We start from the raw sequence: 11,396 nt of genomic DNA on the forward strand, positions 1-11,396 counted from the left end.
AGAGAGCTCCGGCGAGCCTCTCCCACGGCGGCCCTTCGCCGGAGACAGCCGGAAAACGAGCACAGGGCTCCGTTTCACACCCAGCCAGGTGCGTTCGAACGCGGACGTTGTCGCGCGTCGAGTGGTGGCGGTAGCGCGGCCGGATTTGGCCAGAATCATCGCCGGCGATGAGCAGAGGCGGTGGCGCGTACAGGTGCTCGACGGAAATGGCGCTACGGGACACTGTTTTTAGCGCGGTCGGGCTCGTTCGAACGAGAAGACAACGGCGAGGTGATCTAGGGTGGTGGCAGAGGCTGCGGAGGTCGGGGACGTCGACGGTGAGCGGCGAGGTAGACGCCGGACTTCGGCCGTCGTCGGGAACGGGGCTGGGGTGCGCTTGCGGGCAACCCAAGCGGCTAGACGAGTCCTACGCGGTGCGGTGAGCGCGATGGTGGCACGCACGGGACCCTATGGTCGCTGTGGCTACGCCGGCGACGAGCTCGCGCGGAGCCGCGTTCGGGCTCGACGTGGAGGAGGGGCTACAGCGGCGGAAAGGTTCGGGAAAGAGAGGGGAAAGACGCGGTGGCTCACCGGGAGCCGTAGGGAGGTGGCAGTGTGCTCGGGGAGGACCAACGGCGGCGAATCGGCGCCAGAGACGAAGACGGCCGCAGGAGGAAGAAGGGGTCGTCGAGCTCGCAGTGGTGGCTCCCTTCTCGCTCCGGTTGGTGCAGAGGGTGTAGCTGAGGACGACACGTCTCGTGGTCGTGCTGGCGAGGCACGGGGTGGCCGGTGGCCGTGGTGACGACGGAGAACGGCGGTGATGGAGCTCGGAGGAGAGGGAAAGAGCTCGAGAGGGGAGAGGGGATAGGGACTGGCGCGAGTGGGGGCGGCAAGGCAAGTGGGAGGGTAGAGGGGAGCCCGAGGCGTCGAGGCTTTATCCTCTCCCGGCGAGGTGATTGGACGGCGACGGACGCGCTCTGTCCCGCTCGGTCGGAGGAGCAGTGCACGGGGAAGGAGGCGACCAGGGGGGAATGGGGGGGAGTGGGCCAGCCTGCTGGAGTGGGTTAGGTGGGCCGGCCCAGGTGGGTTCGGTCCAGGGAGGAGTTTGCTCTCTCTCTCTCTCCCTTTTCTATTTCTTTTCTCTTTTTTTTAATTTTCAGCTTTAGCTATTCTAGGCCATTTAGACACATTGGAAAAAAAAGTTGGTTCACCACCAATATTACCAGAAGAATATTATCCACATGATGAACATTTTAGTTTTCATGTTTGAGAAATTTTGAAATTCACCTAGAATTTGAATTTGAATTCAACTGGAATAATGAAAGAGATAGAAGACAATGATGACCAAACACTTGTTTAGCAAAATTATTAGCTTAACCCCAAGGGTTACTGTAGCATCATTACACCGGGGTGTTACACTTCATCCTAGAGCAACAAGTATAATCATATCTCAAGCATAGTTGCCGAGCATACCAATGCAACATATAAATTTGATCCCATAATAATTTCCCTTTTTGAGTCAAGCAGTAATCCCTAAAGTATTCACATTGATCCAATGTTACTCCCATTATAAAGTTGAATGGGGTTTTCTCAGGATTATCAAAGTAGTACATAATATCTTTCACATAATGAGCATTGAGGGTTTTAGGAGGTTCCCCATCTCCATGAGTAGCAAGTAAACCTAATTTTTTGGAAATTCATGTTCCATATCCATAACTAAAGATAGAGAACAAGAGCACAAAATAAAAACTACTTAGTGATAAAGCAAACAAGCACACACGAGAATATTCACCCCATGCTATAACTCCCCGGCAACGGCACCAGAAAAAGGTCTTGATAACCCACAAGTATAGGGGATCAATTGTAGCCTCTTTCGATAAGTAAGAGTGTCGAACCCAATGAGGAGCTAAAGGTAGAACAAATATTCCCTTAAGTTTTATTGACCATCGATACAACTCTACGCACGCTTGATGTTTGCTTTACCTAGAACAAGTATAAAATTAGAAGTACTTTGTAGGTGTAATGGGATAGGTTTGCAAGAATATAAAGAGTGCGTAAATAAAATCTAGGGGCTGTTTAGGTAAAGAAGCAATTAAGTTAGTATAGCGAGTGTGGAAAAGTGGCGGTAGGAGTTGCGAAATTGTCCCTAAGGAATTGACTACTTTACTAGATCGATAGCAAGTTTTATGTGGGAGAGGCCACTGCTAGCATGTCATCCCTGACTTGGAATTCTATGCACTTATGATTGGAACTATTAGCAAGCATCCGCAACTACTAACATTCATTAAGGTAAAACACAACCATAGCATTAAGATATATTGGTCCCCCTTCAATCTCGTATGCATCAATTTCTATGCTAGGTTGAAGCTTCTGTCACTCTTGCCCTCCAATACATAGTCCTATCAACATACAACTAACCCTATGGTGTGATCCACGTGTGCGCTCATATGATGGGCACCAAAGGACAGCAACATAACCACAATCAAATTAAACCAATCATAGCAATTCACCAATTACCAATAGGATAACGAAAATCTACTCAGACATCATAGGATGGCAACACATCATTGGATAATAATATGAAGTATAAAGCACCATGTTCAAGTAGAGGGTACAGCGGGTTGCGGGAGAGTGGACCGTTGTAGATAGATGGAGGAAGGTGATGGATATGTTGGTGAAGATGACGGAGCTGTTGGTGTAGATTACGATGATGATGATGGCCCCGGCGGCGTTCTGGCGCCACCGGAAGAGAGGGGGAGAGGGCCCCCCTTCTTATTATTCCTTGACTTTCTCCCTAGATGGGAGAAGGATTTCCCTCTGGTCCATGGCCTCCATGGCGGCAGAGAGGCGAGAGCCCCTCCGAGATTGGATCTGTCTCTCTGTCTCTCTTTGTTTCTGCGTTTCAGATTCTGCCCTTCCACCGTTTCTTAAATTCCCGGAGATCCGTAACTCCGATTGGGCTGAAATTTGGACATGATTTTTATCCGGATATTAGCTTTCTTGCGGCTAAAGAAGGGAACCAACCACCTTACGGGGTGGCCACGAGGGCCCAAGGCACGCCTGACCCCCTGGGCGCGCCCCCTGCCTCGTGGCCCCCTCGGGCATCGTCTCGTGTTGATTCTTCTTCCCAAAAATCACATATATTCCAAAAACAATCTCCGTCAGTTTTTATCCCGTTTGGACTCCGTTTGATATGGATTTCTGTGAAACAAAAAACATGCAACAAATAGGAACTGGCACTGGGCCAATATGTTAGTCCCAAAATAGTGTAAAAAGTTGCCAAAAGTATATGAAAGTTGTACAATATTGGCATGAAACAATAAAAAATTATAGATACGACAGAGACGTATCAACGTGCAATAAAGTAGACTCTGGTCTCAACCTTGGAGCCTTCCCTAACAGCAAAACCCGCGTGCTTTGCATAGACGTTGTAGAAGTCCTTTGCTTCTTTGAAAGTTTCAAAGCGCATCTCTAGCCTTGGCAGAACGTAAGCTTCAATGTTAGGTGGCTGCACGCAACAGTGAGCAAACAAAAATGCAGTTATGAAAATGTTAGATGGGGTGGTCACAGTACCAGGGTATGGATTGTGCTTGTATGTTTTTTCAGAATGGATACTTACATTTGTATAGCTCTGTGCTGCCTCCGGTGTTTGCTGTTCACCCTGGTGTATGGGTGCGGGTAGTGTCACCCTTGGCACATGCAGCAATGCATCTCTTGGAGGGAGCAATGTTGATGAAGCTCTCCGTCTCTCATTGTACGACCGTCTTCCCTCAGATTTGCTGTGAGGTTTCTCCTGTCTATATGGCTCATATCTTCTAGTTTGCACCCTGCTAGAGTGGCCAAAATTTCTGTCTCTTTGGCCTGGTCTTCCCTTCGCAACCGCTTTTGCAGCACAGATGATTGATGTTGACGGAGCGACTGGTGGGAAGCATGTGTGTCCTTGCCTTTCTGCATGCGCTAGGGAAGGAAAACATTTGTTGTTGGGGAAATTGTTGGCCTTGTTGCAACCCAGCAGTGGCAAAGCTTGTATTCCCAGATATCGGTGTTTGCTGAGAAGAACCTGTCCGTGCTTCTAATGATTCTGGTGTAGCTTGAAATCTTCTTGTATTGTTTAAGTATCTAGGTGCTATTTCTGGTGTTACCCAACCAGGCGGTGCCCCATATCTTCTTGGCTCATCAAACCCTCGCTGCGTGTGCCGCCTTGCATGTTTCTGCAATAACATTCAACAGTTTTGGGATTAATCTTTTTCTGCATTTTCTCGTATGCATTTTCTCGTTCCTCTGGGTCCCTCCGCCCCGGCCAGGTTGGCTCCGCTGGCGACTCCCGTCGTCTGGCCCGCCTCGCCGGCGATGCTCGCCCTGGGCCTTAGCCTCGTGCTCGCCCCCGCCGCCATCCCCCCGGCTCTGTCTCCGACCTGGCGCTCTACCCCTCGTCCCCGACTACTCCGCTGCCCTCTTCCTCGCTCCTCGACTGCATCGGGCTGGTGCTCCGGCCTGCCCCCGCTGCGGCCCCTGAGGCGGAGTGAGAGACGCGGGTGACCACCCCGATGGCTGCTCAGCCTCCCCCTCCGCGGACCGCGGCCTACTCCCGCCGTGGCCGGTCTGCCTCCTCCCCGGTGACGGCTTCCCGCCGGAGCGCCTGGCTCGACGCTGCGCGTCCCGACGGTAGTCCGGCTCTGCCCATTCCCGCCCGGGCGGAGCTCCGGGCTACAGCTCGAAACCTGGAGCCAGGTACCCCCCTGTCCCCCCTTCTACTGCTACTTGCTCGTTTTCTGCTCTCGAGTCGGTGCCTCTTGGTCACCTCGCAAAGGTGGTGACTGATTCCGCGATAATCTTCAGGGGGAGGCTGCTCCCCCCTTAGTCCAAATCGAGGCCATCAAGGCCCGTGAGATCCTCGACGGTAGGCTAGCGGAGGCCCGCGCGGCTCTGCTCTCGCCTGCTAACCCCTCCCCTTTTGTGGTAGTCGCCTCCCCAGCACCACCTAGACGGCCCAGCGGCCTCCTCCCCCTCGCCGCGGCCAAGCTTCGTGGTCGTACGCGGTCCCGCACCGCCGCCCTCCGCGCCCAAAGCACATCCCGTGTCCTGGGGTCAAGAAGCCCCCCAATGGCGCCTTAATGCGAGCCCTTTTCTGGAACATCCGCGGTTTCGGCCATGATGTCCGACGCCGCCAACTCATGGAATACATGCGTGATGAACACATTGACATTGTCGCCATCCAAGAAACCATGCGTACAGAATTTTCTCTCCCGGAGCTTGACCGTCTGAGCTCTCACCTCTTTGCTTGGCATTGGCTCCCTTCTAGTGGGAGCATAGGCCACTCGGGTGACATCCTGTTAGGTGTCAAGGATGCCACCTTCGAGGTGGGGAGCATGGATCGGAGGCAATTCTTTGTGAGCATGGAACTCTTCGAACGGTCGCTCAACTTTAAGTGGGAGGTCATCATTGTCTACGGCCCGGCCGACCATAGTAGGTCTGCGTCCTTCCTCGAGGAGATCCACCGGAAGATTTCGGAGGCCTCTCTCCCGGTGGTCCTTGGAGGCGATTTCAACCTCCTCCGCTTCGTGGAGGACAAGAGCAACGCGAACGTTAACTTTGCACGGATGCAAATGTTTAATGATTGCATTGCTGACCTTGGCCTCCGCGAGATTGATAGGCTTGATGTCAGGTTTACCTAGACCAATCGCCAGGCCTCCCCGACCAAGTCCGTTCTGGACAGGGTCCTGGTTTTCCCCGGATTGGGACCTCCATTGCCCTCTAGCCTCCCTTCGTGCCATCACCGGGATTGGATCCGACCACGTCCCCCTCCTCCTCTCCTCCGCCGACGAGCGACCGCCGATTCCTCCTAGATTCCGCTTTGAGACATTCTGGCTGTCCCAAACCGGTTTTGTGGAGGCTGCTGGCGCCCGCTGGGTGGAGGCCCGTGGCCACCCCCACCCCCGCCCTCCTTCGGCTATTGACTCTTGGCATTTCTGCACCAAGCGTGGCCGGCAGTTCATGAAGGGTTGGGGTGCTAACTTGGGGCATGACCTCCGCGAGCGTAAGAAGGCCTTGTTGGCCGCCATCCAAGCCTTGGACTTGCGGGCTAACTCAATCGGCCTCTCCCGGGACGAGTGGCTCTCTCGCTACGATTTAGAAGACCAGCTTTCCGTCATCTACACTGATAAGGAGGCATATTGGCGCCTCCGCGGGGCCCAGAAATGGGTCTTGAAGGGCGACGCAAAGACGGCCTACTTTCAGGCCATCGCGAACGGCCGACGTAGACGCAACACCATCCCCCTCCTCTGGGATGGTGCCTCCCTATTGCAAGATCCCCGCGACATTTGTAGCCATGTCAACGATTTCTACAGGTCCCTGTTCTCTGCCGCTCCTAGGAGCGGCCTCTCCCTGGCGACTGATTGCTGGACCGATGCCCAGCTGGTTTCTGATGAGGAAAACGCGGCCCTCACGGCCCCGTTCTCCGAGGGCGAGGTCTGGACCGCGATTCGAGGTATGAATCCCACCTCCGCTCCGGGCCCCGACGGCCTTCCGGTTAAATTCTTCCAGGCCTTCTGGAACGTGATTAAACCTGAGGTCATGGCCATCTTTGATGAGTTCTATGTTGGATCCATCGACCTTGGGCGCCTCAACTATGGGATTATCTCGCTCATCCCGAAGGTCCCGGGTGCCTCCGACATCCGCCAGTTTCATCCAACCACGGTCATCAACGTGATCTTCCGGATTCTGGCTAAAGGGTACGCCAATAGGGTGACCCTCCTCACTGACCATGTTACCCACCCCAACCAATCCGCCTTCATTCAGGGGCGGTACATCCTGGATGGGGTGCTTGTTCTTCATGAAGTCCTCCAGCCTCCTCTTGTTTCTTATGAACTTCTACAGCCTTCACGAGACTCTACACCATGAGATCGCCAAAATCCAGTCCCGCTTCTATTGGGCTGGCGACAACAATAAGCAGAAATATCATATGGTCAGTTGGCCTGACATCTGCAAGCCCAGGGAACAAGGCGGCCTAGGTATCATGTGCTCCAAGCGCATGAATATCGCCCTCCTATCCCGCTGGCTCTGGCGCATCTCGCGCGGCCAGGGTGGTCTCTGGCTCGATATCATCTGGAACAAGTACCTGCATGGACAACCCCTTGCCTTTTGTTAGAGAACTGGCGGCTCGCAGTTCTGGCAGTCGATCGTCCAGCTTCTCCCGGTCCTTCGCATCGGGACTTCCATCTTGGTGGGGTCCGGCACGGAGACTTTGTTTTGGTTTGACCGGTGGGCCGGAGACTCCCCCTTCGCTGCGCGCTTCCCCGTCCTCTTCTCCATAGTGGTAGACCCCTTGATCTCAGTTGAGAGGGCCCTTATTGACTTAGGGCGCCTTGCTTTCCGGAGGCCCTTTGGTCCCCCGGAATCCGCCGCTTGGCGTGAGTTACTAGATTGCGTGGCTCTCCACGAGCCTGTGGGGGACGGTGGCCCGAACCAGGTGAGATGGCGGCTCGAGCCTTCGGGCCAATTCTCCACTAAGTCTCTCAACCATGCCATCGCCCCCTCCTCCGCCCCTCCCCCCCTTGCGACGGTGTGGTCCATCCGCTTGCCTCTGAAAATCCGGATCTTCATGTGGCAGTGGATTCGCGGGCGGCTTCCGTCGGGCGTTGAGGTCCGCAAGCGTAATGGCCCGGGCTCTGGCCTTTGCCCACTTTGCGCCACCCCCGAAGACTCGAACCACATCTTTTCCTGTGTGTCTGTGCAATTCGTGTGGAGATGCTTCCGCGAGGTGGTGGGTGGAAATTGGTGCCACACCAACTTCCCCGACCTGTATACGGAGCTCCAGTCCTCCCCCTTGGCATCTCGCCACATTAGGTGGCTTGAGATTGGGGTCATCGCTTGGACCCTCTGGACGATCCGTAATAAGCTTGTGATCCAGAGTGCTCCTCTTCGATGGGCTACTGACGCTATCTTCAAACTGTCTGGTTTCTTGCAGCTTTGGCGGCCGCTTAGCCGCCCTGATGACCGTGACGCCATCTCTGCCTTCATCGCCGACCTTCGCTCGATGGTCGTCCGTCTGTCTCCTCCGCCCCCGCCGCCACCGTCGAAACCCGACTAGATGCTTGTTGGGCCCTCCGGCTCTTTTCTTTTAGTTGTTTTTGGGCTTGTTGAGTTGTGCCCTCAGCAGAACCTTCGTACTTGTGTGTGAGACTTGGGTGCGTGTGTTTGAACTAGTCCATGTATGTGTGCTCTGTGGCGGTTTGCTTTATTTATAAAGCGGGGCGAAAGCCTTTTTCGGTAACAACCGCTTCCACTCTGTGAGAGCTTGTAGTACCCAAACAATCACTTTGGAAAAAATAAGCTTCCCAACCTGAATTTTTACTGAAAGAAAAAGGCACCATAACCTCAATTGTAAGATATTTCAAAAGCCTTACAACAATGAAGAAACCTGAAACCAGAGGTGGCATTTAATTGTACGAGTTGTGGTCAACTAACTGCGGATGCATCAGACATATGGCGACTAAACTACACACGTTGAAGCTAACTCGGCCACGGTGGCAAGACAATTCAGAAGTATGCGCACATCGTTCATTGAATATAGGGTATGCAAATGGGATAGCAGAGAGCTATAGTAATGATAATTAACCTAGCTAGTATATGTTCAAACAAGTTGAAGTTTCTTTTAGTTGGTAACAACTTCAGTTCAGGTGTGTCCCACAGAAAAATCCACAATATTTACAGAACATCTAACAAAGATCATTCAATACTGCCGCCTCTTGCTACTTTTTTCTGAGAGAAATATCTGAACCAAGACTAGTTCAACTAGCACAAGAAAACAAACTAGTTGTTGCATCTACAAAAATCTGAAATGACCATCTAATAACTAAGTGACTTACAACTAGCACATTTAAAACTGCTGCCTCCTGCTACTTTTTTCTTAGAGAAAAATCTGTACTGAACATCTAACAAATAGCACACTTTGCATCTTGCCTCTGTCTGTCGCATCTGGTTGCAAAGAAATAACAAATTACGAGTACAAAGAAATAACATCCTCTTTTTTATCGACTTTGAACTTCTATATTTTTTTCTCTGAGCTTACCTCTCTCGAGAACTGAACTGATTAGTGTTACAAGTACACGATACTTCACCATACAGACTACACCAATACTGAAAACTGAAGAATAACTGAAGCACGAGAGAGAGACGAGCCTAAGTTCATAGTACAACAAACATAAGCTGCAAGCTCCATGTTCCAGCTTGTAGATAATTTATTTTAATCAGATTCCTCAGTCCAACATTAAAGTAACACACAGGACCAATCATCACACAAATCATAATACCAATCCCTGCTGTCTTTTGTTGACTGAAGTACAGATGTGCGCGCATACCTTGACAGTAGTCGGAGACGAGCATGACAAGGTCCCGGCCACCACCCCGCTTCCGCCGCTGACGGCCAGCAATGACGCCGCGGCGAGGAGGGCGTCCCAGTCTCCTAGCTCACGGACGAACGGGTTGGGCACCGGCGCTGGGATCTCGGGGGTGGAAGGTGGACGAATCTTAGGGAGGAAGGCGGCCGGAGCGTGGGGAGGAAGGAGACCGGAGGCGGGGGAGGGAGGAGGCCGGGGCGCGGCCAGGAAGGCGGCCGGAGCGCGGGGAGGAAGGCTACCGGAGGCGGGGGAGGAAGGAGGCCGGAGCACGGGGAGGATGGCGGCCGGAGCGCGGTGCTGGGAGGAGGTCGTCACGCGAAGAGGAAGTTGACCGGAGGGCAGGGGAGGGAGGAGGCTACCGTGCAGGGTTTGGCGGCTGCCACGGAGGCGGCGGGGTTCGTGGGGAGTGACCGAGTGAGGCTCACGGCCTGTAACTTTCTGTTCTGTTTTTGTGCTGTTCGGGGTGGGGTCTTCGGAAATTGTGGATCGGGCCCTTATAGAACTGAGGGTAACAAAATAATAGTCTGTTAACTAGTAACAAAATAGCTCTGTCATGTATATATATATAGGAAAATGGTTGTGTACGTACTCCCGCTTCCCATATACCACATAAATGAATCTTTTATACCACTTTATTATTTTTAATATATTTCATTAGTAATTATTAGATACCCAAAATGAGTTCCATGAAAAAATTCATGTGAGTCTGCATATTTTTAAATGTTTACATATATACTGATGTGTTTATACGTGAAAAAGGTATATTATAAAAAGTACATCGCAGATGATATTTTTTCAACAAAACTCGTATTGTGGTATCTTAGAATATTTAATGAAGTATATTGAGAATAATAAAGAGGTATAATTAATGCGTATATGAGGTATATTGAGAATGGGAGTACATACTTCCAGAAGTACAGAAGAGGAGTCCTATATATATAAGCACATGGTTGCATAATCAAATTAAACATCCACTTACATAGGTGGCTACTGCAACCATGACATTTGCACACACCAAAGTAAACTATTACATGCATAATTACATAGGTGGCTACTACACACATGACATTTCCACACACCAATAAAGTAAACTATATATTACATGCATGATTAACTAGCATAAACGATCATCTGGTCATCATCTACTTCTTGTGACGCTTGCTCTACTTGTGGCTCAAGCCGGGCTCGTCGATTTGGGTAACGAGGCACTTCCTCATGTCAATGATCCGCCTATGCATCTCGTAGCATGTGTACATGCTTTTGGCTGCGAACCTGAGGTGAGGTTTATCCAGTTGCCGCATCCAGGCCCTGTGCCAGGATACAGGACTTGTTCTCTTGGCATCCTACTTCATCTTTCCGTAGTAGGGGTCGATGATGGCCGAGGCGAGTTCAAGCAGGGAGTCCTTCGTGCTGCCCCAGACCCTATAGTGCTCACGGATTTCGACAAGGTTCTGACAGGCCAAGCCCGTAACCCTGAGCGCTTTTACATCGTCAGTGGTTTCCATCGTGGCGAACTTGTAGTCGGTGCTGTTGACAAACCTGTTGAAACGGTCGCAAGGCCCTGTGGCCATGCAGTAGTGGGAGATGAGGACATGATGGCGCACGCACAACTAGGCGACGGCGACCTTCTGATCTATGTCGGGACGACCAGCGGTGTACTAAAGGTCGATGCCGACCACCTGGTACTTGTCTCGAGCAAGCATGTGCTCAACGCTGTTGATGTAGTCGTCCACCACAGCCGGGTCGATGGTGTACACCACCGAGAGATCCGTCTCCCTCGCGTGGGTCTCCACTCTATGCTTGCCGAACTCCATTGGAGCACCGCTAGACATCCCCTCTCTATGTGTCGTCGTGGGTGTGCTTGTTGTGTTGTGGGGCGCGATCGAAAGGTTGAAAAGAGTAAGGTTATAATGGCCGCGGGAATTAAAGGGAAGCTTGACGGCCAGGAATATCGGCAGGCCCTGATGGCAGTTCTAATTTGCAACGCGTAACTCCATGGTGCCACACGTAACTGCATCG

General features: G+C 52.1%; 1 protein-coding gene across 1 annotated transcript; it reads right to left on the reverse strand.

Moving 5' to 3' along the window:
- Positions 1 to 1,479: 1,479 nt before the first annotated feature.
- On the reverse strand, positions 1,480 to 10,882 carry LOC125506941 (uncharacterized). Its single transcript, XM_087523616.1, has 4 exons — positions 10,725 to 10,882; positions 9,339 to 9,879; positions 3,599 to 4,190; positions 1,480 to 3,487 (listed from the first exon to the last, which is right to left on the reverse strand). Exons 1-3 carry the CDS (start codon positions 10,880 to 10,882, stop codon positions 3,810 to 3,812), a joined length of 1,080 nt encoding a protein of 359 aa, XP_087379742.1. The 3' UTR covers positions 1,480 to 3,487; positions 3,599 to 3,809.
- Between the last annotated feature and the right edge of the window lie 514 nt (positions 10,883 to 11,396).

Source organism: Triticum urartu, chromosome 5A (assembly GCF_056163025.1).
Source record: "Triticum urartu cultivar PI428250 chromosome 5A, HENAU_Tu73, whole genome shotgun sequence".
Taxonomy (NCBI): Eukaryota; Viridiplantae; Streptophyta; class Magnoliopsida; order Poales; family Poaceae; genus Triticum; species Triticum urartu.

What these genes read in the sequence shown, in the direction of transcription:
- LOC125506941 (XM_087523616.1), bottom strand. Translation starts at nt 10,882, where the DNA reads ATGGAAACCACTGACGATGTAAAAGCGCTCAGGGTTACGGGCTTGGCC. An exon ending in CCCTACTACGGAAAGATGAA is followed by an intron (nt 9,880 to 10,724) that starts GTAGGATGCCAA and finishes TGTTACCCTCAG; the next exon opens with TTCTATAAGGGCCCGATCCA. An exon ending in CGTCTCCGACTACTGTCAAG is followed by an intron (nt 4,191 to 9,338) that starts GTATGCGCGCAC and finishes ATGTTATTGCAG; the next exon opens with AAACATGCAAGGCGGCACAC.